General features: G+C 45.7%; 1 protein-coding gene across 10 annotated transcripts in view; it reads left to right on the plus strand.

Moving 5' to 3' along the window:
• Window positions 1-27,885, plus strand: part of COP1 (COP1 E3 ubiquitin ligase) — a 236,435-nt gene that overhangs the window by 163,456 nt on the left and 45,094 nt on the right. For all 10 annotated transcript variants that reach the window (XM_065554554.1, XM_065554553.1, XM_065554549.1 and 7 more), the window contains 3 exons: window positions 6,732-6,849; window positions 17,314-17,438; window positions 18,566-18,726. In XM_065554554.1, the coding sequence (XP_065410626.1) occupies window positions 6,732-6,849; window positions 17,314-17,438; window positions 18,566-18,726 (404 nt within the window). The remainder of the gene's footprint in view (window positions 1-6,731; window positions 6,850-17,313; window positions 17,439-18,565; window positions 18,727-27,885) is intronic.

Consider the following 27,885-nt stretch of genomic DNA (forward strand, 5'->3'; position numbering starts at 1 on the left):
GATGGACTGAAGAGAATGTTTGGTGTGTTCTTGGGTTTGAGTCAGTTGGGTTTTTCCCTACTCTTTTCTGGGAATTGAGATTTAGCTGCACAGACATTTAAAATGCAGTGTTACTTGTGTAGTGATTCCTTTTATGTGGTTATGGCCGTGCAATACATCTGAAATAGTTCTTAAAGGAAGCTAAAATCTAGTCTGCTTTCCCTCATTAGCCAAAATGCCAGTTCTCTCTTGATTTGAAATGAAGTTGGAGGGAAGATGGCAAAGAAAGGAAGCAAAAGTGTAATATGCTAGAGTCCATTTTGGATAAACATGAAAAATCTAGCCCATATTTTCCACCTTCCAAGTTCAGCAGCAGACTGAGTCTTCAGCCTATCTAAATCCAGTGCAGACTGTTCGGCAACAAGCTTCACCTAGGTCAGAGTCAGGAAAACCTTAGAGTGGATTTCTCTGGTTCTTCTTCGAGTGCTTGCTCATATCCATTCCATTAGGTGTGTGCGCGCCGCGTGCACGATCGTCGGAAGATTTTTACCCTAGCAACACCGGCGGGTCGGCTGTGGAGCCCCCTAGAGTGGCGCCTTCATGGCGCTGAATATATACCCCAGCCGACCCGGCGCCCCCTCAGTTCCTTCTTACCGCCCCTGACGGTCGTTGGAACTGTGGAGCGCTGCTTAGCTGTTCTCCACTCTCCCTAGCTTAGTTCGTTATTCGCAGTTATAGTTATAGTTATAGTCCTAGTGTTTATAGTTAAATAGTTCAATAGTTTTAAGAGTTGTCTAGTTGTTATAATAGTTCAGGGGATTAAGGGGGTCGTCTCCCCCTTTCTCCCCCGGCCGCGGGGCCGGGCTCATGCCCAACGCTCCCGGCTTCAAGCTGTGCGCCTCCTGCGCTAAGCCTATGCCCACGAGCGACCCGCACGATTCCTGTCTGAAGTGCCTGGGAGAGTCCCATCAAACAGATAAGTGCAAGATCTGTAAGGCCTTCAGACCAAGGACCAAGAAGGAGCGGGACTTTCGGCTCCGGCAACTCCTGATGGAGGCGGCACTTAGTCCGGACGCTCCATCTACAAGTCAGGCCCCGGCACCTAGCGCCTCGGTGCGCAGTGCCCCGGCGGCACCGGCCATGACGACCACGCGAGTGGCGTCAGATGAGCCTTCCCGGCACCGGACCTCGTCGGCACCGCAAGCACAGCAAGTGCCTCGGCGCCGGTCATTATCCCCAGGGCATAAGAAAGCCCATAAGACGGGGACCTCCGTGCCGAAGACGCTGGCTCCCCCAGTGCCGGGGGTAGAGCCGCGTACGCCGGTGGAGCACCGAAAACAGGTGCCTCCAGCACCGTCGACTCCGGCGCCGAGGCCGTTGAGTCCGGTGCAGACGGCGTCTCCACCGAGGCCGGCGGTGATACAGTGCCTCCCGTCGACGCCAGAGACCTTCGCGGCGGCGAGAGACTTAATAGCTCTCACGGAGCCGGCACCGCCTCAACCACCGGCACCGACGGCACCGTTGCCTCGCCCGGTCCAGTCGAGGGGGAAACCTGCCTTGATGCGCCCTCCATCGCAAGGGCTGGAACCTCGGCACCGATCCAGGTCCCGAAGCAGGTTCCCACGCCGCTCGCAGTCCCGGCACCGAATATCACCTCGGCACCGGTCGTACTCGCGGCCAAGATCTTCTTCGCGGCACCGCTCTACGTCTCGGCACCGCCGACTCCCGGCACCGACGAGGTCATCGGCACCGGTCGCGGTCCCGGCACCGATCGCCGGCACCGCGTGGAGATAGATCATCTCCAGACCGGCACCGTGCGGCACCGCAGCCCACGGGAATCGTCTCGACGCTCTCGGCACCGCCATGGCCATCGAGATCGGGGTCTCGCTCCTCGGAGGACCTCTCGAGATCGGCATACCCCCCTCAGGGGCAAGCTGAGGAACAGGACTTGGGCCATTGGCAGAACATAACAGAGGACCATTCTCATGGCCCATCTCACTGGTCGTTTTGGACCCCGTGGGCGTACCATCAGGCGCAAGGGGCTCCAGTTGCTTCGACCTCTCGCTCCGGTCACTCTGTTAGAAGGGCCCCGGAGTCCACCATCTCTCGGCCTCCGCCAGGGGGCATGGAGGCTTCCGTGCCCGCACCACCTGACGCCCTTGACTCAAGCGCAGGTGATGCTCCGGCCCAGGAGCAGGGAGACCAGGACCCTCCCTTGGATCCTGTTCCACCGGAGGCATCTTCCTCTTCCTCTCCGGATGAGGCAGTGGCGGGCACATCGTGCACAGGTCCACCTCCAATAGATCTTCGGGCTCACCAAGATCTTCTGCGTCGGATGGCCCGTAATATGGGCCTGCAGGCAGAGGAGATAGTGGAGGTGCACGACCCCATCGTGAATATCCTCGGAGCGGATGCCCCATCGAGGGTGGCGTTACCCCTGATCCGCACGATACAAGCCAATGTATCTACGATATGGCAGACTCCTGCCTCTATCCCACCCACAGCGAGAGGGGTGGAAAGGAAATACTTTGTCCCGTCTAAAGACTACGGGTACTTGTATACCCACCCCCAGCCGTGTTCACTGGTGGTGGCATCAGTGAACGCAAGGGAGCGCCACGGTCAGCAGGCCGCAGCGCCCAAATCGAAGGAGGCTAAGCGCCTCGATTTATTCGGCCGTAAAGTTTACTCAGCCGGAGGGCTGCAACTTAGAGCGGCTAATCAACAGGCGCTCTTGAGCCGCTATAGCTTTAACTCCTGGAACTCTATGGGGAAGTTCAAGGAGTTGGTTCCCCAAGAATCCAGGGAGGAGTTTGGAGCCCTGGTGGAGGAGGGTAAGAAGGTGGCTCGGACCTCCTTACAGGCCTCCTTAGACATAGCGGACTCTGCTGCGAGAACCCTGGCCTCAGGTATCGCTATGCGGAGGATCTCCTGGCTCCAGGTTTCGGTCTGCCTCAGGAACTGCAGCAAACCCTGCAGGATCTGCCCTTTGAAGGACAAGGGCTGTTTTCAGAAAAGACGGACTCTCGCCTGCAGAACCTCAAGGACTCCAGGACGATCATGCGTTCCTTGGGGATGCATGTTGTGGGCCCTCAGCGCAGGCCATTTAGACCGCAGCCTCAGCGCTTCTACCCCCCCCGCCTCGTCAGAGACAGGACTCGACCCGGAGGCGAGGGCGAGGTGGTAGAAGAAGGTGGACCGGCCCTCAACCTGGTCAGAACCAGGGGCCACCTAGACCACCTTCAGGGCCCAGGCAGAACTTTTGAAGGTGCGGTCGAGGACGGCGCCCCAGTCATCCCACAGGATCCAGCCCCATCCTTTCGGGATCGCCTTTCCCATTTCCACCGTGCCTGGTCCCTTATAACTTCGGACCGTTGGGTCCTTCGCACGGTGGACAGGGGATATGCTATCCAGTTTTCTTCAATCCCCCCCTCCTCCCCCCCTTCCCCGTCCCTCTTCAGGGACCCTTCTCACGAGCAACTTCTTATACAGGAAGTTTCCACGCTCCTTGCTATGGGGGCCATAGAGGAGGTTCCAGTGGAGTTAAGGGGCAGGGGATTCTATTCCCGTTACTTCCTCATTCCCAAGTCCAAAGGAGGTCTGCGACCCATCTTGGACTTGCGCGGACTCAACAAATTCGTAGTAAAGTTGAAGTTCCGCATGGTCTCTTTGGGGACCATTATCCCTTCCCTCGATCCTGGAGACTGGTTCGCCGCCCTCGACATGAAAGATGCATACTTTCACATCGCAATTTACCCGCCTCACAGACGCTTCCTGCGGTTCGTGGTAAGCAAGGTGCACTACCAATTTGCAGTCCTTCCCTTCGGCCTATCCTCGGCCCCAAGGGTATTCACGAAATGTATGGCTGTCGTGGCAGCGTACCTTCGTCGGCAAGGGATACAGGTGTTCCCGTACCTAGACGACTGGCTGGTACGCGGTCGCACCAAAGAGCAAGTTCGAGCTCACGTCCACATAATAGTGCACACATTCAACAAGTTGGGCATCCTACTCAACAAGGACAAATCCACTCTAGAACCTACCCAGAGAATAGAATTCATCGGCGCAGTTCTAGACTCCAGGCGTGCACAAGCCATCCTGCCAGACAACCGCTTTTGCACCATCACGAGCCTCATTCAAGGGCTCAAGGCCTTCCCAACTACCACGGTGAGGTCGTGCCTTACCTTGCTGGGTCGCATGGCTTCCTGCACGTACGTAACCAGGCATGCCAGACTTCGGCTTCGCCCACTCCAGACCTGGGTATCATCAATATACCGCCCACATCGGGACAGCCTGAATATGGTGGTCACGGTCCCGAACTCGGTCCTGACCTCCCTCACATGGTGGCTAGATCACAATGTGGTTTGCGAAGGGATGCCGTTTCACGCCCCACAACCCTCTCTGCACCTGGTCACAGACGCTTCATCTCTGGGTTGGGGCGCCCATCTCAACGAGCACCATACCCAGGGCCTGTGGACTGTACCCCAGCTAGCCCTGCACATCAATGTTCGGGAACTGATGGCGGTGCGCCTGGCGTGCCAGGCATTTCTCAATCTCCTGCGTGGTCGTTGTGTGTTAGTTCTCATCGACAACACCACGGCCATGTTTTACATCAACAAGCAGGGAGGAGCACGTTCATCAATTCTATGCCAAGAGGCCATTCGCCTGTGGGACTTCTGCATCGCCCACTCAATCCTTCTCACGGCATCGTTCCTCCCTGGAGTCCAGAACACTTTAGCGGACCGACTCAGCAGGTCCTTTCAAACACACGAGTGGTCTATCCGTCCGGACATCATACATTCCGTTTTCCAGAAGTGGGGGTTTCCCCAGATAGACCTGTTTGCATCTCGAGACAACAGGAAGTGCCACGTGTTCTGCTCCCTGCAAGGTCGAGCTCCGGGCTCCCTCTCGGATGCGTTTCTCCTTCCCTGGAAGGACCACCTGTTTTATGCCTTCCCTCCGTTTCCTCTGGTCCACAAGGTACTGCTCAAATTGCGCAGAGACCAGGCACAGGTGATTCTGATCGCCCCAGCGTGGCCGAGACAACATTGGTACACCACGCTGTTGGAACTCTCGGTTCGGACACCGATCCCGCTTCCATTATGCCCGGATCTCATCTCTCAGGACCACGGTCGCCTGCGTCACCCCGACCTGCAATCACTCCACCTCACGGCGTGGCTGCTCCATGGTTCACCCAGGCAGAGCAGCAGTGCTCGCACTCTGTCCAACAGATTCTGCTGAGCAGTAGGAAGCCCTCAACACGGACCACATACTTGGCCAAGTGGAAGCGGTTCTCCTGTTGGTGCGAACAACGAGCCACGTCCCCGTTACAGGCACCTATCCCTCTCATTTTGGAATATCTCCTCTCCCTAAAACAGCAAGGGTTGGCGATATCTTCAATTAGAGTTCACCTGGCCGCTATATCGGCCTTTCACCCAGGGGAACTCGCGTCCTCGGTATTCTCTAACCCGATGGTCGTTAGATTCCTCAAGGGCTTAGACCGGATGTACCCACAACAACGTCAACCCGTTCCGACGTGGGACCTCAACCTGGTTCTCTCCAAGCTCACAGGTCCTCCATTCGAGCCACTGGCCACCTGTTCACTTCTGTACCTATCCTGGAAGACAGCCTTCCTCGTAGCCATCACCTCAGCAAGGCGCGTTTCTGAACTCAGGGCGCTTACATCCGAGCCCCCTTACACAGTTTTCCATAAGGATAAAGTGCAGCTTCGCCCACATCCTGCCTTTCTCCCTAAGGTGGTTTCTCCATTTCATATCAACCAGGATATATTTCTCCCGGTCTTTCATCCTAAACCACATGCTACTCGCCAGGATCAACGTTTGCATTCTCTGGACGTACGCAGGGCCCTGGCCTTCTATATTGACGCACAAGGCACTTTAGAAAGACGACGCAACTCTTCGTTGCAGTGGCCGACCGAATGAAAGGCTTACCGGTCTCCTCACAACGCCTATCCTCCTGGATTACGTCTTGCATCCGGACTTGCTATGACCTGGCAGGTGTCTCAGCACCGCACCTCACCGCTCACTCCACAAGGGCCCAAGCTTCCTCGACGGCTTTCCTGGCGCAAGTTCCAATCCAGGACATTTGTAGAGCTGCAGTTTGGTCATCAGTCCACACATTTACAGCTCACTATGCACTAGTGCAGCAGCCCAGGGACGATGCTGCCTTCGGATCAGCGGTTTTGCACACAGCAATGTCTCACTCCGACCCCACCACCTAAGTTGGGCTTGGGAGTCACCTAATGGAATGGATATGAGCAAGCACTCGAAGAAGAAAAGACGGTTACTCACCGTTGTAACTGTTGTTCTTCGAGATGTGTTGCTCATATCCATTCCAAACCCGCCCCCCGTCCCCACTGTCGGAGTAGCCGGCAAGAAGGAACTGAGGGGGCGCCGGGTCGGCTGGGGTATATATTCAGCGCCATGAAGGCGCCACTCTAGGGGGCTCCACAGCCGACCCGCCGGTGTTGCTAGGGTAAAAATCTTCCGACGATCGTGCACGCGGCGCGCACACACCTAATGGAATGGATATGAGCAACACATCTCGAAGAACAACAGTTACAACGGTGAGTAACCGTCTTTTTTTCCTCTACTTTAGTACCTTGTGGCATTGTCTCATGTCAGGGTTTTTTTGGTTTGTTTTTTGAACTGATTGATTAGACGTAAGAGATCGATATCACAAATATTACCTCCTAACAAGTTTTGCCTCTGTACTCTCTCTTCCCTGCTTGTCTCTAGATCACTGTGTTCACTACTATGATCTTCGCAACACTAAGCAGCCAATCATGGTGTTCAAAGGGCATCGCAAGGCAGTCTCCTATGCAAAGTTTGTGAGTGGAGAAGAAATTGTCTCTGCGTAAGTATTTCCTTTCATGTGGGCTAAATGCATTACAGTCATAGGCTCAGAAAGCTGCTAAGAATCATTCTTGACTGTTGTACATACAAGCCTGCGTGGGTGGGTGTATACCACATACTTGCAAATTGTCATTCTGTTAAATAGCAGATTGCTGTGCTTTGTAGAACAAAAATAGAAAACAATTTCCGGTCTTAAGCTCTGGTGTCTCATATAGCAAGGAATTTAAGAAAAATACTAATACAGCTAGATTATGGCTTATGATCATGATCCCCCTCCCCCCCCCCCCCATTCTATAAAACAGCTGTTCTGGAAGGAGTGGCTGGGTGCCACAGAGCAGCGATGTACTACTCTCCTCCAAAGCCCTGAGTGCAAATTTAACTTGGGTCAGAAATAAAGGAGAAGAGGGGCTAAGTTTAGTGGTCTAATGAACAATTATCCGTATTGTTCCGTAATTATCCGAAACCATACCACAGTTTCACACATCTTGATTAAACCAGCATTTTCTGCTCTAGAGGCCTAGGCTCAGAACAGAATGGGATCTTTTAAGTCAGTACTGAGGTATATGAATACTGGTTCAGTACTACAACATGGAGGATACTGCAGGTCAAAGTAGCTTATAGGCAGAGCTGTGTGATGGAAACTTCCACAGTGCTTTCCAGTGATGTCTGATTTTAATCAGTTCCATTTTCATCTCATTTTCATTAGCATTACTACTCTCTAAAAGGTGCTCATTTGTTTTTAGAATTTAAAGCAAATTAATCCCATGCTTTTGTTGAACTGAATGCTGTGTAGAAATGAAGTATTTTGGAAAAGTGTAAGGCAGGAAATGTTGTAGATGCATGATGAGATGGCACATCACACATGGGACATATAAGGACGAAATGGCACTGTCTTGCTTGAGAGCTGGCCATCTAAGAATGCTTATTCCACAACCCCGGGAGGGATATTGATAGAGCTGTCAGCCTCTGATAAGGCAACAGCAGGGTTGCGAGGATTGTGCGTGCAGAGCTGGGACTTCTTTTTTCACTGCATGCTGAAATTAATTTATAAAAAGTAGATTGCTTTCATTTTTAGCTTCTCAAAATTTGGGAGACAAGATGGTAGTAAGGTTTCTGAGTACCAAAGATTAACCGCTTTAATCAAAATATACATACAATTAAAATTCTCTTTATTTCCAACTAAAGTCATTTCATAGTGTATTGATTTGTTCAGCCTTGTTAAGTTAGGTTTTGACCTCCGGCAGTGTTCAGAACTGTCCAATGTGTAGCAGGGTCCATTGATCATGGTGCTGCTTTACAGAGAGTCTGATTTTGACAGAGCAGTGTATTCAGGATAATTTTTTGGAGAGGATGTGAAGTGGAGAAGTGTAACGTAACAGAGAGAGAGGATCAGTGTTTTCTTCCTCTCCCTGCTGTATAGTGGTAGGTAGATTGTTCTTGCATTATGGTGCTCATACCTCGAGCAATGAAAACATAATTAGAGGTTGAGATGAATTTGTTAGTATTAAATGCATTCCATCAACAATAGATTTTAAGTATTTTTATTTTAATGACCAAAGATTTAGACTATATGACACTAAAACACAGAGGTTAAGTGCCTATATATTAGGATCTTCCTGATGAGTTGACTGATAGCACAAGCAAGCAGAAGCAGTTATAGAATTGTGGAAGCTTAGGAGCTGGGGAACAATTGTGTTGGTGACTCATAGATGTGGGGTTAGCTAGTCTGACTGGTAGCAACCCTTAGAAGGTACTTGTGTTTAAAATCAGCAGTAGTAGCTGCCCTAATAGTACAAGGAGCCCCTATATCTCTGGGAGGGCAGGCAATATAAAATTGTAACCCCTCTCCATTTCTAGAAACTACTGCAGCACGGTACAAATGTGAAAGCACAGCAAAGGGAAAGGGAAATGTCTGACAAACTCTCTTGGCTAAGGCTTATAAGATCAAAGGAGAGCATACCACCTTCTTTGAGTGATGGTCCTGATGTGTATTCCACTGTGGGGAATCGGTGAATTCTTGAAAACAGCGTCCGTTGTTCTGCTCATGCACCCACACTCTCCTCATACCTCCAATCGAGGAGATAGAGGGCAGAGTGGACTAACCTCCTCTCCAGTTCTGTCTTAACTCCACGTGGCCTGGATTGGATCCTCCAGTGTGTCAAGAGCTTTGTCTTCCTTCATTCTTCAGTCTGTAAATAGTTTAGATGTTTACTCTATCATTTTAGTTAAGTTTTATAATTAGATAGAACCACTGTCCTGGGGAACTCTCCACTCTGCTTCCCCATATTCTGTTGAGCTTCCAGGCTTCAAAATACCTCCCTCTTCTTCCCCCATATATCTGCCTGACTCAGCAAGGAGTGTACCTCCTGCCACGAGGTTGACTTGGAAGCGAGGGAATCTACTCCAACAGATCCTCTGTTGAGGGATTTGTCAAGAAGGTAAGGAGCAGTCTCATAACCATGAAAGCAAATCCTCCAGGTCTGCTCCAAAGAAGTCAGATACAACCCTGCCTAAGTTGAGCAAGGCTTTCTGCTCAGCCCATGAGGGGACTTAGCATGACTGAAGTCTTGGGGTCATGACAAGAAAACCCACAAATCCAGGGCTCTGGTACCAGACCGCGTGCTGGGAGCAATGGTGCTTCTTGTACCAATTAAACCTAAACACTGGGAACTGACCGCACAGACAAAAAGGCACCATCAGGCGCCTCAGCCACTGACGGTAATAGCTCTGCCTTGCCTGACTGGAGCAAATTGTAACTGCTCCGGCTCAGTTGGTTCAGGCAGGCAAGACCCCTCACGCTCCAGAGAGAGCAAAGGATTACGCTCCACTTGATGACATCTTTGCTCTCCTGGATCCCCAGTCTCCCATTGTCAACAGGTACTTCCCTCACGAGGGAGGACCTGACTCCACTGGCAGATGCATCTTGTGGGAGGAGTCGGTCTCCCATTTCATCATCCAGTCATGGTTTCCCTCCAGCAGAACTGTCTGTACCGCTGATAGATCCAGAATCGGCCCTTTCTTGGGAGACTCTGAACTGCCCGATGAACAGTCTCCTCCTCTAAGGCATGCCTTCCCAGAAAAGGGACCCTGTAATGAGGTCCACTCACTGAGCACAGCACCCCCTGCTGGCTGTCCTGGCGATTAGCTCTGCCTACTTCACTCTCCTTATGGTGTTCTCTTCTCCCAACTTGTCTTGCTCTGCTGCCCCGCTCACTCCCGTGTCTGCAGCTTCCTCTCTGTGGCTTGGCCCTCTGGCCAGGTCAGTAAAGTCCTCCCCTTTTGGGGAATTCAGTTTTTCCAGACCTTCTGTCTGATTGGTGCCTCCAATGCCCTTACTACTCCACAGTGGCTGATAAGGGAACCCAGGCCCACCCTCTACACTGGGTTCCAGCCCAGGGACCTAAACAAGCAGCCACAGTTTGTACAGTTCCACATCTTGCTGCTGTTTCCCTGGGTGTGACACCCTCCAACTTGCTCCACTCAAGGAGTGACTACAGCTTTTCCCAGCAGCCCCCTGTCTGCAGACAGCTACCTGGCTTTATACAGGCCCCGCCTCTTCCTGCACAGGTGAGCTTGTTCCCAATCAGTTGCGTCCTTATAGCCTAAGGCTCCCCTGCTTGAGGCCTAATTAGCAGGTGTCAAGGCTGCTTCCCCACTTTGAACTTTAGGGTACAAATGTGGGGGCCTGCATGAAGACTTCTAAGCTTGACTACTAGCTTAGATCTGGTCCACTGCCACCATTCCCAAAGCTAATTCCCTTCCCTGGGTAGCCTTGAGAAACCTTTCACCAATTCCCTGGTGAATACAGATCCAAACCTCTTGGATCTTAAGACAAGGAGAAATCAATCAGGTTCTTAAAAAGAAGGCTTTTAATTAAAGAAAAAGGTAAAAATCATCTCTGTAAAATCAGTATGGAAAATAACTTTACAGGGTAATCAAACTTAAAGAGCTCAGAGGACTCCCCTCTAGCCTCAGGTTCAAAGTACAGCAAACAAAGATAAACACTCTAGTAAAAGGTACATTTACAAGTTGAGAAAACAAAGGAAAACTAAGACGCCTTGCCTGGCTATTTACTTACAAGTTTGAAATAGGAGAGACTTGTTTAGAAAGATGGGGAGAACCTGGATTGATGTCTGGTCCCTCTCAGTCCCAAGAGCGAAGGACAACCAAAACAAAGAGCACAAACAAAAGCCTTCTCTCTCTTCCCCCCCCCCCCCCCCCCGATTTGAAAGTATCTTGTCCCCTTATTGGTCCTTTGGGTCAGGTGTCAGCCAGGTTACCCAAGCTTCTTAACCCTTTACAGGTAAAAGGATTTTGGAGTCTCTGGCCAGGAGGGATTTTATGGCACTGTACACACGAGAGCTGTTACCCTTCCCTTTATAGTTATGACAGCAGGTTTGGCCCACCTGGCCTAATTCAGCTCTTTCAGGGCTAGTGTGGGGAGTCCACCCCATCAGAGATCTGGAGCACTCTGGAACCAACCTCCACCTCAACAACTGCCTCAGAATGCCATGAGGACCTCTACAACCACCCTTTGACCTGACTTAACTGGCCATACTGGGGACCAGGGTACCTGTACTATCCCGCAGAGTCGACATAGTGCTCTGGAGTTTGTCGACACCTCCCCTCGGAAAGGACAGTCAGAGTTTCCTCCTGACCCTGTAACAGCTGCATGACAGCTACAACTTCCTGGGCTACTTCCCCATGGCCTCCTCCAAACACCTTCCTTATTCTCACCACAGGACCTTCCTCCTGGTGTCTAATAACGCTTGTGTTCCTCAGTCCTCCAGCAGCACACCCTCTCACTCTCAGCTCCTTGCGCCTCTTGCTCCCAGCTCCTCACACTCACACCACAAACTGAAGTGAGCTCCTTTTAAAACCCAGATGCCCTGATTAGCCTGCCTTAATTGATTCTAGCAGCTTCTTAATTGGCTCTAGGTGTCCTAATTAGCCTGCCTTAACTGGTTCTAGCAGGTTCCTGATTACTCTAGTGCAGCCCCTGCTCTGGTCACTCAGGGAACAGAAAACTACTCATCCAGTGACCAGTATATTTGCCCTCTACCAGACTCCTGTACCCCACTGGTCTGGGTCTGTCACACAAGATATTTTGGAACCAGATAGAACAATCTGGCATTCCCCAGCCACTTGTGCCTTTACCCCTAAAGGGCAGCAAAATGTTAATTTGTCCTAGCCAGAGGGGTGGAATTTTCTTTCTAATCTTATTCCTAACTCTTCTGTTGTCAATGCTGCCATGGACAGGATCACCGTAAATCTACTTCATTTGAGAGAGATGGTAAATGATTGATTTATTGGGAAGGAAAGTCTTCACTTCTACTAGCCTTCAATTCAGAATATCCCCTCACCAAGCATTGATGGCCAGTTATGATCACCTGAACTATTCCTAATTCATGGCACTCATTGTCTAACTTCTGCAACAGTTTAGAGCTCAATTCCAGGCTCTCATTGAGGAACGCAAGTTGGTTGTCTTCAATCAGCAGTAGATGCAGCAGATACAACTTCAAGAGCAATGGCTACTGCCATTGTGATGTGACATGAATTGTGGTTTCATGCTTCAGAATAGCCCAGAGAAGTCCAGAACACCATGGAGGGACCTGCTCTTTGATGAAACTCATCTTTTAGACAGATGAGTCCTTGCACATTACAAAGGACTACAAGGCTGCCTTCTGCTCTCTGGGAATATATAAACCTGCCCAAAAAAGAAAATTCCACAGGCAGTCATACAAGCCTAGACTGATGGATCAATAATTTTACCTCCAGTGGCCTTATGAGCCACCCCATAAGAAGTAAAAGGGTTCAGAAGTCCCATGTTCCCACACTTTCTGTGGCAATATCACTAACCCAGCCCCCATCTAAGTAATATTTTTGATGAGAGTTGGAGTGCTGCAAACCAGTGATGCCACCACCTGCTGATTCCCGCACACCCTTTGGAGCTTATCAAGCACTTTTCCCACAACTGGAGTGCAGTAATAGTGGGCAAGTACAGGAACTAATAGTCATCCATTCTGGCTATGCAATCAAATTTACATTCCTGACCCCTCCAAAGTCCCTATCCTCACACCTTTTCAGGGACTGATCTCACGAGGAGATTCACAAACAAGAGGCAGAAGCTCTCTTACTGTGACGAGCAATAAAGTGGGTACTTCGTACCAAGGAAAGGGTTTTTACTCAACATACTTCCTAGTACCCAAAAAGAAGGGCAGCTGGAGACCCATCCTCAATCTCTGTGTTCTTAACGTCTTTATTTGCAAACTGAAATTTTACATAGTCACACTGGCATTTATAATCCCATCCCTGGAAAAAGATATGTTATTTACAGCTCTCGATATGAAGGACTGGTACTTTCACATGGACATTGACCCCACACTCCGATGTTTTCTCAGATTCATGGTGGGCCCCAACCATTTTCGATAGAGTGCGCCTCTTTGGCCTCACAACCATCAGGGTCTTTACCAAGGTTGTCTTAGTAGTAGCAGCAGCCGCCCATATCAGGCATTGTGGCTTCCCCTACCTTGATGACTAGCTTCTCATTCCCAAGGTGCCTATGAGTTGACTTAGCCAATACTTCAATTCTTGTCTCCCCTAGGGGTCATTGTAAATTCAGAAAAGTCTGTCCTCACTCCAACAGACTTCCGAATTATTCAGAGGGTTCCTCAATTTAGTCAGGGCAAAGGCTTATGTGCCAATGGATTTGTTCCAAGTGATGAATGACTTCATAGATGAGATCATGAGCAACTCTTGAACACCAGTCAGAATTTCTCTACTGGGCTGTATGGCTTCATGTACTTATGCTATGCCATTCGCCAGATTCTATCTTCATTGCCTGCAAGCGTAGCTTCAAACCATGTACCCACCAAACAGTCCATGAGCAGCATAGTAACTTGTTTCCACCAAAATAAAATCATCTCTATTGTGGTGGAAGAATCCCCAGCAGGTATGCATGGGCATTCCCTTCCTTTCCTCCTCACCAGATAGGATGATCATTAAATGCGTCCCTTTTAGACTGGGGAGCTCACATGGACAGCTGCATGTTGTAGGGTGCTTGGACAGCCCGAGAAGCCAGAATGCACATCAACGTTTTGGAATTATGGGCTGTCCAAGAGGCTTGCAAAGCCTTTCTACTATTCATTCAAGGTCACCATAGCCTCATAATGTCAGACAGTATGACGACTGTCTTTTACATCCAAAAGCACAGAGTGAGATCCATTCCCCTGTGTGTGGAAGTGGTCACTCTATGCAACTGGTGCATCAGTAATCAAATCACCCTGTCGGCAGCTTACGTTCCTGGGAATCAAATTGTGGTGGCTGATTCCCTCAGCAGACACTTTGCTATCAACCATGAGTGGGAGTTACATGACTCATTAGTGAACAGTGATTATGCTCTATGGGAACATGTTCACCTCTCAGTGAAGAGAAAGTGCAACATATATTTTTCCAGAGGAGCCCTAGCACATCATTCTCAGCGATGCTCTCCTTCTGTGGTCAGACAGACCATCTGAATTTTGCATTCCCTACCTTGCATTCCTTGTCTTAAAGAAAATTAGTCAGTACAAGATACGAGTCATCCTTATTGTCCCCAACTGAGCCCACAGTTTTGGTCCCTGAGTATCCTGTGAATGTTGTCTTGGTTGCCGATCAAAGTTCAGTCTTTTCCAGTCTGCTGACCCAGGCGAAAGATGGAATCAAGCATCCCAGTCCCCCCCAGCACTCTGTCTCAAGGCCTGGATTTTGAATGGGCATCAACTCCATGTTCATGCTCTCTAGCAGTGCAAAGCATCCTTACTAATAGAAGAAAAGATTCCACTAGAAAATGCTACTTAGCCAAACAGAAGCATTTCTCTTTGTGGGCACGAAAAAAAGTATCCCCAAAAGCTGCGAGTATCCCCCCCCCCCTTATTCTGGACTTTCTTCTTTCCCTCAAAACAGCTAGTCTTTCTATTAACTCTTTATCATAGAATCATAGGACTGGAAGGGACATCAAGAGGTCATCTAGTCCAGTCCCCTGCACTCAAGGCAGGACTAAGTATTATCTAGACTGTTCCTGACAGGTGTTTGTCTAACCTGCTCTTAAAAATCTCCAGTGATGGAGATTCCACAACCTCCCTAGGCAATTTATTCCAGTGCTTAACTACCCTGACAGTTAGGAAGTTTTTCCTAATGTCCAACCGAAACCTCCCTTGCTGCAATTTAAGTCAATTGCTTCTTGTCCTATCCTCAGAGCTTAAGAAGAACAATTCTTCTCCCTCCTTGTAACAACCTTTTATGTACTTGAAAACTGTTATCATGTCCCCTCTGTCTTCTATTTTTCCAGACTAAACAAACCCAGTTTTTTTCAATCTTCCCTTATGGGTCATGTTTTCTAGACCTTTAATCATTTTTGTTGCTCTTCTCTGGACTCTCTCCAATTTGTCCACATCTTTCCTGAAATGTGGCTTCCAGAACTGGACACAATACTCCAGTTGAGGCCTAATCCGCGCAGAGTAGAGCGGAAGAATTACTTCTCGTGTCTTGCTTACAACACTCCTGCTAATATATCCCAGAAGGATGTTCTCTTTTTTGCAACAGTAGAACACTGACTCATATTTAGCTTTTGGTCCACTATGACCACCCCTCCCCCATCTCTTTCCACAATACTCCTTCCTAGGCAGTCATTTCCCATTTTGTATGTGTGCAACTGATTGTTCCTTCCTAAATGGAGTACTTTGCATTTGTTCTTTTTTAATTTAATCCTATTTACTTCAGACCATTTTTCCAGTTTGTCCAGATCATTTTGAGTTATAATCCTGTCCTCCAAAGCACTTGCAACTCCTCCCAGCTTGGTATCGTCCATGAACTTTATAAGTGTACTCTCTATACCATTATCTAAATCACTGATGAAGATATTGAACAGAACTGGACCCAGAACTAATCCCTGCGGGACCCCACTCATTATACCCTTCCAGCATGACTGTGAACCACTGATAACTATTCTCTCGGAACAGTTTTCCAACCAGTTTTGCACTCACCTTATAGTAGCTCCATCTAGGCTGCATTTCCCTAGTTTGTTTATGAGAAGGTCATGCGAGACCGTATCAAAAGCTTTACTAAAGTCAAGATTTATGGTCTACCTGGTAGCAGTCAGTGCATACCACCCACCTTCACATGGTTGCTCACTTTTTGCTCACCCACTGACTACTAGATTCTGGAAGGGTCTAATCAGAACCTTTCCACCAGTAAGGAAACCTTCTCAGTGGGACTTAACCCTTGTTCTTTTGGTGCTCACTATGCCTCCCTTCGAAACACTAGCTGCATGTTCCATATCTCTCCTATCGATGAATGTTGTATTCCTGGTAGCCATCACCTCAGCCAGGAAGGGGTGTGTGCTCAGAGCACTGTTGGCAGATCCACCTTACGCTATATTCCCTAGAGACACAATTTCATTGTGTTTACATCCTAAGTTCACCCCCAAAGTAGTTTGAGTTTCGACTAATCCAGTCAGTTCACTTTCCTGTTTTTTCCTGAACCAGAAGCATATGACAAAGAGTAGACTTCATTCCCTTGAAATGCGACAATCCTTTTAGCTGCAAAGGATATAGCCAATCAGAAAATCACTGAGACTTTTTATCGCCTTAGCTGAAAGAGTCTGAGGTCAAACTATATCATCTCAGAGGATCTCTAAATGGATATCAGGCTGTATCGTACTCTATCAGCTGTCACATCTTCCTCCCCCTCAGGGGGTGAGGGCTCCTTGTACAGGAGCACAAGTGACCTCAACGGCATCGCTTCAAGAAGTACCTTTACTTTACATTTGCAAAGCATCTTTGTAGAGTTCCATCTGCACACTTGTGAGACAATTTTCTCCTCCACTGATGTGCTTTTTGGGACAGTGGTCTTTCAATCGGCTCTGCCACCTGCATCCTCCTACAGTAACTCCTCACTTAAAGTCGTCCTGCTTAACATTGTTTCGTTACGTTACTGATCAATTAGGGAACATACTCATTTAAAGTTGTGCAATGCTCCACTCTTACATTGTTTGGCTGCCTGCTTTCTCCACAACTGGCAGCCTCCCTATCCACCCCCACCCTCCCCAGGGCCTCCTGCCCACTGGCAGACCCTGCGGATCGGTGCCTTCCCCCTCCTCCCCCCGCCTCCTGCCCACGGCAATCAGGTGTCTTGCGGCGTTTTGGAGGCAGGGGGGAGGACTCGGCATGCAGGAGGCGGGGGGGAGGGAGGGGGAGCCTGCGCCAAGTCCTCGCTCCTCCCCCCTCCCTCCTGCCTCCTAAATGCTGTAAGCCAGCTGATTGCACCGGGCAGGAGGGTGGGTGGAGGAGTTGAGGACTCAACAACTCAACTCAATATGCTCCTATGTTATAGGAGAGTTGTAAGTATCACACTAAGAAATCACAATTCAAATTGGGGTCCCCTGTCTTATGGTAACATTCTGACTTTTCTGTACTGATGATTGCAGGTCAACAGACAGTCAGCTGAAGCTGTGGAATGTAGGGAAACCACACTGCCTGCGCTCTTTCAAGGGTCACATCAATGAGAAGAATTTTGTAGGTCTGGCGTCCAACGGAGACTACATCGCCTGTGGTGAGTAGAGCATCCACCCAAAAATGTTTGCATGGCTCCTCAGGGCTTGCACTACTTCTAATGAAAAGTATGCATAAAAATGAACTCTGTACTTGAGACATCTTAGAAAATACAGGATTATTCTTAGCCTCTCCCCTCAGCCTTTGCCCTAGAGAATAGTATAAAAAGTAGTGGCCATACGGCAGTGTGCACTTACTCCATTTCTGGCCTAACTGATATGATTTGCTTTAACCACCAGACTTTCACTGAAAAGTCCACAGGTAAGTTCACAGTCTCTACATAGCTGGCATGAATAATAATTTATTCAAAATAATTTTTGTTAATAATAATAATAATTTTAAATAATAATTAAACTAATTTTAAAATTAGTCTTTTTTTTTTTAAATAATTAAACTAAAAAATCCCTCCAAGTCCTTTTAGGGAAGGTCAGGATTCTATACCAGTGGGATGATCCCGGGGGTGGACAGTCTTGTGTGTCATTTAGCACAGCACTCTGCATAGACAAACCAGTCCAGTTCCTTATATTCAGACCGCTTTCTAGAAGACCAAATAAATCCTTTTAAAACCACAACGAGCTTCCACAGAGGAGATTTCTCTCTTCCTACTGTTAAAACTGACAGTCAGACCTACGTAAGTCTGCATCTCCTGCTGCAGTGCACAATGGTGGACTCGCCTCTCTGGGATAGTTAAACCAATTATTGCTGGATTAGGAGTTGAAACAATTCCAGCACTGGTGAAAATATCCCCCTAAATGTTGCTGCTGTGCTGCCATCTCCCATCTGAGTTCCACTGACATCTGTGCAATTTGCACATGGGGTCTTTAATTATGCTCCATGCCTTTTCAAGTCTGCCAAAGTTATGGAACAAGGTTAAAGTCTTACCAAAACAGTGTTGTAATTGTGTATTGATTCCCTTGTAATTATAACATAGTAACCTGGACATCCACCCTGTAGTGATCCTGTACTCTAGTTGCAGCAGCTATCAGTGATCGGAGGTAGAGGTGGCAATTAAACTCGCAGGAACTAGGCTGAAATAATTCTCTACACTCTCACTAAAAGATCTAAAAAGACTTGCTTATCAGGGGTCCATTTCTAGAACTTATTTTATTGATTTGCTTGTATTTATAGGAAGCGAAAATAACTCCCTCTACCTGTACTACAAGGGCCTCTCAAAGACACTTCTGACTTTTAAATTTGACACAGTCAAAAGTGTCCTGGACAAGGACCGGAAAGAGGATGATACAAATGAGTTTGTCAGTGCTGTGTGCTGGAGGGCACTGCCAGATGGGGTAAGTTTTTTGCTTATTTTTACCAAGATTGCTTCTGGGTGAATATTTTATGTTCATTTAAGATGGTGTTATTGAAGGTTGGCTCTACTTTTGTTTTTTCCCAGTTATATTCCGAGGTGTGTGTGTGTGTGTGTGTGTGTGTGTATATATATATATATATATATATATATATATATATATATATATATGTATATATGTATATATGTATATGTATATGTATATATGTATATATTTAAAAATATATATATATGGAACTGCAGTGTAATAGTTGTTAAAATTGGGAAATTCAAAAGGTTGTGGTACTCAGAGTTTGTGCATTTAAAATCTCAACCATAGTGATGCATTAATGCAGTTTTTTGGCATTTAATTTCCTTGTTTCATTTTTATATGAATTTTGTATATGATCACATTCAAGTCAATTCACCATGCATGTTTAAATGTTATCTCATCTATGTGGGATTTCACACCCTAATAATGTCTGAGATAAGCACCAGCTACATTATCTCAGTTACTATTTCAATTAACTTTGTTCCAAATATACAGAGTGCATGCTTCTCTTGTAGTGTACCCACTGCACTTTCAGTGTGTTTCTCACTCTAAAGCTTATGACTATTGAAAAATACGCTGATTTTGAGCTGGAGTGTTTAAAAAGAGCTTTCTAAAGTTGCATGTAAAAAAACACCTCTGTAAACTTACTCATGTGCATAAGTGTTTTCAGATGAGGTCCTTAATTGGGGGTGGGGGATTCATTCTTGGGTATTTCAAATAGCTAAATGGAATTTTTATAAACTTGTGAAGAGAGCATTTGGACTGAGAACAAACCAGAGAAATTGCAGCCAGAAAGGTAATATTTTTAGCAAGTTAACAACTGCTTATCTGTGTTTACGGTATACTGGAAGTGCCCTCACAATCATAAATAGCATGAGACTATTTCAAATAAATGGTCCTGAACCAAGCTCCCCAAACTAAAACTTTCTAGTGTTGAGAGAATTTGGATCTGGATCTGAACTTTGTGTATCTAACTTTAAAGTCAAATGAAAAAATAGGCTGCTTTAATTGTAAGGGTACCAATAGGGCTAATACTCTTTTGGATCATAAGCAAGGTTTTGAGGTGACTTTCTTATGTAGATAAATGGATGCGAAGTCTCAAGTGGACAATAGAAACTACGTGACTTTCAACCCAGATCTCCACTAGTGAAAGCCTTGAAGTAACCCACTGCATCTATAAGCTTCCCTTTCACCTTTCTTTTCTTTGCTGCAATATTTACAGCCAGCCTGTCCTCTGACTACAATGTACACCTTTGCTCCAGACAATAGGGATCAATTGTTCCCTTTTGATTACTTCTCCTTACCTTTTCCTCTGATTCTCATTGCTCTCGATCTCTCCCACTTCTATCGTGCTTTTAGTCTGAGTGGCACTCTAACGTAAGCAGCTGAAAAACTGTTGAACAGAGTTGTAGAGCGCTACTAGAGTATTCAACACAACTCAAATGCAAAAATTTTATGTAACAAATGTATCATAAAGTAACAATAAAATCAGCTCAATAAAGGGTGCGCTCAGCAATTATTACAATAGTTAGAGCTCACTGAGCTCTCTGGCATTCAGTCTGTCACCATTCTTGAGAAGCCTAATTTTGTCTGTCATTAGTTCCCACATTTCTCCGTAGGTTTTGTTTTAAATTACCATATTTTTCTCCTGTGGCAACCAGAGCATCACCTTCTGGTTTGGAAAGAGAGCTATGAAAAGCTGCATGTGGCTAGAGAGCCACATGCTGAGTTTTTCTGCTTCAACATTATACCTCTGAATGTAGTACCTCCCATGCTTCTCTACATACTGCACTTGCACTGTTTCGTGAGTCAGCCAGCAATGTGATTTGCTTTTTACCAGGAGGCCCTCGTGTATCTTTTTTTATAGTACATCCAGCTATCACTGAGCTAAGTGCTATTCCTTCTGAATGTACCCACACATGCTTATTTTCAAACACAAGTCACTTGCCATGGTGCAGTGGATCTTGCTCAAACCTCACTAGTGCACTTGGTGTGTTGCTTTATTGTGCTGCAGAGAGAGAGATTCAGAAAGCTGGTCTACATTCACAATACCCCTTTCAAGGAGAATGTTTCCTTATTCTTCACTCCCTTACATTTTTCTTGTGATGTCATGCTCTTTTCTAAGGAGACTTCAGACCTATGTGAGTGCCCCTGGAAGGTGGCATGTGTTTTAATGAATCATGGAATATGCTTGGAAGAGGTGATGGTATTGTAGCAGTCTCCCCAGTATGGGAGTCAAGAAGTTCTATTCCTGGCTTTGCCACAGACTTTCTGTGACCTTGAGGAAGTCTCTTACTCTCTGCTTCCGTATCCCTATCTATAAAACTTACTCTACCTACCTCACATGAGTGTTCAGACTTAGCTTGCTTATATTTGTAAACTGCTTCTTCAGATGAAGGGCAGCATAGAAATACAGTGTATTAGCTTTGCCTCAGGATTCCCCAACGTTACCCAGAGTTGATTGTTTCCCTGTAATGTTGCTGTGGACTGTTCTCTAACTCAGTAGCCTTACCAACTGAGAAGGGAGGAACAAGTTTTAAGTTCTGATGCTTTCCTCAAAGTATAAGTATTTGTATCCACTTAAAGTGCAAAATCTGAGATCCAAGAAAAATAAAAACCCTTCAGATAGTTAAAACGCCCACAGAAGTTGCTGCTTCTTTGCCTTGTCCTGTTAGTCCGAGTTGGCAGCTTTTGTTCTATGGCTCCAGGCATTCCTGTCAAGTGCATCTTCCAACGTGACACCGACCTTCTTCATGTCCTCCTTCAGCATCTCAAACCACCTTTTTCTGGGTCTTCCTTATGGTATTTGTCCTGTAACTACTAGTTCTTGTACCCTCTTGCCAACATATCTCGCACCTCACTGTCTCAGCTGGCCTACCCATCTCAATTGATACTACCTCAGCTTTTCTATGATGGGGGCTACCTGCATCATGACTCGTACCATTTCATGTTGTACTTCTCAGCCCTTGTCTTACCCAGCATCCACCTGAGCAATCTCATTTCCACAGTGTGAAGTTGTTCTCTCTTCCTCATTGGGTTAGAATGCCAGCCATACATCACGGCTGGCCTAATTTGCTTGGCACATTTTTGTGTCAGAGAATTCCCATCAACTCCCTCCATTTGAACCAAGTGCTTTTCATGTGATTCCTAACATCTGCATCCGCTTTCCCATCAAATGCTCACTGAAACTAACAGAAATAAATTAATTAACGCTTCCTTCTGATGTAAGGGATTCGAGAGAAGGTGGCGCTGTGTGTGTGTGTGTGTGTGTGTGTGTGTGTGTGTGTGTGTGTGTGAGAGAGAGGAATCCTTTGAATCATCATTGGAGCCCTGAGCTTCTTTCTGTTCCCTCTTTCCATCCTCTTGAGATCCTTTGTCACAGCTATCATCTTTCCATCTGTAGAGGGCTGGACATGGTGTTTCTTCTGCATCTGTCAATACCAATCCATAATTGGCCAGATTGATCAAGACCATTCCTCTCCCAAAAAGCTGAGCGCAGTGCTCCCTGCTAGAGCACTGCCTCTGAGACACTAGAGTGGCCAGAAAATTGTACATTTTGGTAATAGTTTGTATTAAACATACAGTAGTTAGTATACTACTACTTTGGTCTTGTACCATGCCTTTTGGAGATCTTAAACACTTTAGATAAATCAGTGAACTAATTCTCTGAGCACTTGTTTTGGTAAGTATACTCACCCTTTTTAGATGGGTAAATTGAGTCACAGAGTCTAATATGCACATTTTCTAAAGTGGCTTTCAGTTGAAGTTGGTGGGAGCTGCTGATACTCAGCAACTCTGAAAATTGGTAGGCCACCTAAAATTAGAAGCCAGTCTAGAAAATTTTTACCCACAGTGAGTTGCACAATAAGTTAATGGCAGAGTCAGGGATATGCTCCAGAACTTCCGACCCTGTCATCTGCCCTAAACGCATACCTCTAACTTCTAAGCTGAGAGGTTTATAATGTACATGCCTGGCTCTAAGAAGTCTCTGCTTTACAGAAATAAAAAATGCTCCCTAAAACACTGGTAAGACAGCCAGCTTGATGTAAAACTTCAATTCTAGTATTGGAGTTGTTAATAAATTCTGCTGTTCTATTAGAGTGTAAACACCATAAGAAAATAGTGGAAACACACATGGCTTTCTTACCGAGGGAAAGGAAATGAAGCATTACTTCTAGAACAATGCTAGGCAAGCAGAAATGTCTGTCTTCTTAAAATGCATGTATGTGGGGGAGAGTCAATTTAAGGTGTTTGTCTGCGATAGACAATTGGAATATAGGTAGTTCCCTGAGGAGAACCTCTTGTACTTGGTTTCTCCTTATTCTCCTGCATGATATTTCCATGCCTCCTGAGAGGTAGACACCCTTCACTCTGACCTGGCTTGTTACGTTCAGAGTTAAAGGTGCACCGCGTACATCTGCTGCTCCATTACCTCTTAAATAACCCTCCTCCTTTCCACTGCAGTTGGCGTTTCTCAGAAGGGAGCTATTGGGAGAGCATTGGCTGCTCCCTGGGCAGCAGAAAAGGTATTATTGCTGAACACAGAAGCAATTTGATTATGTAGATTAAGCAGGGCTCAATCTATCATAATCGCTGTAAAGAAGCCATTTAATTTTGTGCCTGTTTGCATGAGTGTTCATTACCACAGATAAGCAGGTTAGCTTGGGAAAGACTTTCCAAGCAGAAATATCAGGACTTTGATAAGCAGCAAGGAGATGCAGATAAGCGAAGAATATACTAAGTAAATTAGCCTAAGCAAAGGTTTGTATCTTTTTAAAGACAAAAAAGAAAATATATTGACAATAGCATTGTGCATTTTTGTTTTAAATTAGGTCTTCCAGTTCTCTTAACTGGAGAAGCACTAGGACTATATACTGTACTTTGTTTAAAGGTTATCTGACATTTGGGTGGAATGCTTTTAATTGTGTATTCACTAGATGATAGAGAAGTCGTTTTGCAGCTTTGTAAAAACATCTTGAAGAGCTGAGATGCAGACTGGGCGAATAGAAAACTGGTCTGTGTTCCTGTCTAAGGGTTGTTCTTCAAATCAGTGGTAGTTTAGCAGTCTGGGAAGCTAACATCTAACTACCAATGAGAGGCACAGGAACTGACTTTTTAGGAGGTCTCAAGGCTCATTTAGATGCTGTTATATGACACAGGTGTCTCCATATCCATCTCCCTCCCTGCACCACTGCTGTATTATGTCTGGGGGGCTTCTGGTAAGATTGTAGTTGTCCCCTACAGAAGGTAAAACACGTCGCAAGTTTGTGTGGCAGGTCCCTTTACCCAAGTTGTTCCATGAAACATTAGAGAAATGATTTCCCACCAGCCACTCTGACTAAGATAGCAAACTCCCATGGACTCCTTACTCTGAATTTCAGGTTACCCTGTTCTAGGTTTTATAAACAACTCTTCAGAAAGGGTCGTGTTACATACCTTTTTGGATTGCTACTTCAGGAAACCAGCTTTCCTTTCTTTAGCCAAAATTACAACAGTTGACAATCCTGTTACCATTAACAGTCATCTTATTTCTATGTAGCATCTCAGATTTCAGTTCTCTAAATGTCATTAAAAATTAATAAAATTAATTACATGTTCTTTAAAAACATGTAATTATTCTACAGTAAACCTTCATTTACAAGTACCCTTATTCTCTATTAACTACTTTCCATGGGTTATCCATTTTGTTTCCCACAGAATGAATAAATATGGTACACATGAGCTGGCTAGTACACATGGGACTTGATAATTTAGAATCGGCAAATTGACTCCCTTTTGCTGGATTCATTGCAGTTCTTAGCTATTAATTGATTTGGAAGAGTTATTAATATTAACATGAAACTTCCCTTGCTATTCCCAAATAACCAAACCCTTACTCTAATCTAAAACAACCTGCCCTGATTTTAATTGTAGTTCTGTTAATCTGAAATCTTAGTTTCAGTTAAGATTTCCAAAAATTCAAAGGATTTTATCTTTTTCACTCCACTTAGCTGTGGTCTGTTGCAAAAGCTGGGGTTTAAAATAATCTCAAGACAGCTAGCAGTTTTGATTTACAAATTAAACCAGTATTTTTCGTGCAGAATTCTCAAATGGAGTTGTTTTAGATGGTACTTTCTAGATAAGCTTTAATTAATCTGAGACTTGTGTGTAAGAGGTACTCACAATACAATACCAGAACTGTACTGTCCTTTGATTCCTCTGGCCTCTCAATCAGATCCTGTCTCCGGGTGATCACTGGCAGCTGTAGTACTTGCTGTCCCATTCCAAGCATCTCTGTGAGGGCCTCTGCCATTCCCTGCTTTATCCAGGTTTCTCCTCTCCTACTCACAACTGTTGAGTCATTATCATAGGTTACACTGCTCACAAGTCTGCCTTCACTTTATCCTGACATTGCTGGTCAAACCTAATCATGCACTCTGATCTTTTGCTGCACCGAGTTCTAGATCTTCACTCCCAGGCTGCCTTGCATCTCCTTCATACAGCCACAAGAGGGCTGGTGTTTGGCTCCTTCTTCACTCTTCTGGTTGAAATACATAATTGCCACAACCTTGATAAACTGTTAATCTGAGAATCCTTTCCCAGAAAAATGAGGTATGCTTACATGTGCTCAGAGTTCCTCTGCCTTTGCCTAGAATTTCTTCAAATGCTTCTCTCCTCCTTGTGGAGTTTGCCTGCTTTGGAGTTTAGACCTGCTGAGAAGCTGACTTGTCAACATGATGGCTCCCAGCACTTCTCTGCTGCACTCTTTTTTTTCTCTCTGGCCACATCAAGTTCTTTCTAGTTATGTTTAAAAGCCCAACAATTTTACATCATTTCACTCAAGGAGATTCCTCTACTTTTTGCTTAGCACCTTGCAGCAAGATATTGTTACTGCATTTTATTTCATTCCATTCTGTTTTCCTCAAGCCTCTTAAAGGAGCTATGCAAGTCTTGTCAATCTCATTTTCTTAAACAGAGAATGTTAAATCTTTATTTTTTAAATCTAACCCAGAGCATCATAAAATACACTTGAGACTTGCTTGGTTTGTAAAGTTCCTAGATTGGAAATGTAATAGTATGTGTAACAGGTCTGTTGCTGAAAGGGTGTAATTTTGTGCATAAAATAATTCCATGAGGCGTGTTCTTGTCTTCAGGGAAACTCAGTGAGGTGTGTGTATTTGTATATAATGCATGTTAAATTTGTACAATGCAAATATACTTTTAGAGAGATTCATTCTTGGATTCCGCTTTTTACATGAAAAGAGAGAATTAAGCAAAATATCCAGCTGAATGTAGCAACTCTTTACTCATCATTACCGCCCTAGGAGTCCAACTATTGAGAGCTACGTGAGAAAATTATACTCTATTATTAGTGGCTCACTTGCTATCTTAAAATTTCAGTGTTTTGACACCTTAGTCCTTATGCAAGACCCTCTAGATAATGTGATTATGCAAATTACAGGATTTAGAAGGATTTTATTTTTTATCCCTTTTTTATGAAAAAAAAATCTCCAGTATTTTTTCATTTATTCTCTCCCCGGGCCCAGGAACCTTTTGAGGTTTCTCCTGTAAAGGTGATACTTGCTGACCTGAATGGGTCTCAGAACTGCCACAAATTCCCCGTCCACTGCTATTCGGTGTATGCAGGGATAAGTCATGTGTCAGGAGACCATCCATTTCTATCTTTCCTCTTCCTCTGGGGCTAACCATTTTACTACTAAAATTGACATCTCTTCCCCATCTGCAGTGCAATTGTTCGGCACTAAAAGACCTATTCTTCCCCACTGCCTCCGCTGCAGTGCTCTGAAATCACTCTAGCTTGGATTTGAGAATAGTCTTATCAAAGGAATGGGTCCTATTTTTTCCTCTTGGGTTCCAAGTCTATTTTCACAAACTTAATCTAAAGTCTTTTTTCCCTTCTTAAAAAAAGAAGGGGACTGGACATTTTTAAGCTTGACCTTTATAAATTGCCTTGGGGTCTTTTGTGAGTTTAAAAGAGATATCAAAGTTGAAGGGTTTTTTTGAACTGAGGCAACATTTACACCAGCAAACTACTTAGCTGTCATTCATCACCAGTGCATGACCAGCAATGCTAATCATTAGATAGGCCAGAAGCATTTTTATCAGTCATCTATTTTTCAGTCATTAATGACTGGCATAGTGGTAGAAATCTGAGAACTGTCAACATTACTTTTCAGCCATTGAGCCCACTGGTAGAGTTGCAGTGAGTGTACATTATAGTTCACTGCTAACAGAACCAAGGTCTTAGTGTTCCTGTTATTTCCTGAACTTGAGACATGCGAACTTGCACAGCAAAAATCATATTGTTACAGTATTCATTGTGAATGGGGACACAAAGAAATACCTTTGCACAGTTCTTGTTAAATTTGTGAGTAGAAGTTTCTCTTCTGCTGGATCTCTGGTATTTTAATAAGAAGCAATTAATTATTAAATAGAATGTGGTTAAAGCACGGTCTCTTTTGTGCTTTAGCTATTATAAAATAAAGGTTAGAATTAAACCACAAAAGCCAGGAAATTCAGAGATGAGACCAACTCTGTCCTTAATTCCCCATTGTACCATTGTATTACAAGATATAATATACCACTTTAGTTTGTGTAGTCTTTCACATAAAATGTGTTTCAAACTATTTTTATTAATATCAGATACTTATTTTACAGTAGCATCCAGGGCCAGAGTCAAGTTCAGAGCCCGCTTGTGTTAGGCACTGTATACATAGAATCATAGAATATCAGGGTTGGAAGGGACCTCAGGAGGTCATCTAGTCCAACCCCCTGCTCAAAGTAGGACCAATTCCCAACTAAATCATCCCAGCCAGGGCTTTGTCAAGCCTGACCTTAAAAACCTCTAAGGAAGGAGATTCCACCACATTCCCTAGGTAACCCATTCCAGTGCTTCACCACCCTCCCAGTGAAAAAGTTTTTCCTAATATCCAACCTCCCCAACTGCAACTTGAGACAAATTACTCCTTGTTCTGTCATCAGGTACCACTGAGAACAGTCTAGATCAATCCTCTTTGGAACCCCCTTCAGGTAGTTGAAAGCAGCTATCAAATCCCACCCCCCCCATTCTTCTCTTCTGCAGACTAAACAATCCCAGTTCCCTCAGCCTCT

This window comes from Chrysemys picta, chromosome 8 (genome assembly GCF_011386835.1).
Source record: "Chrysemys picta bellii isolate R12L10 chromosome 8, ASM1138683v2, whole genome shotgun sequence".
In the NCBI taxonomy this organism is placed as follows: Eukaryota; Metazoa; Chordata; order Testudines; family Emydidae; genus Chrysemys; species Chrysemys picta.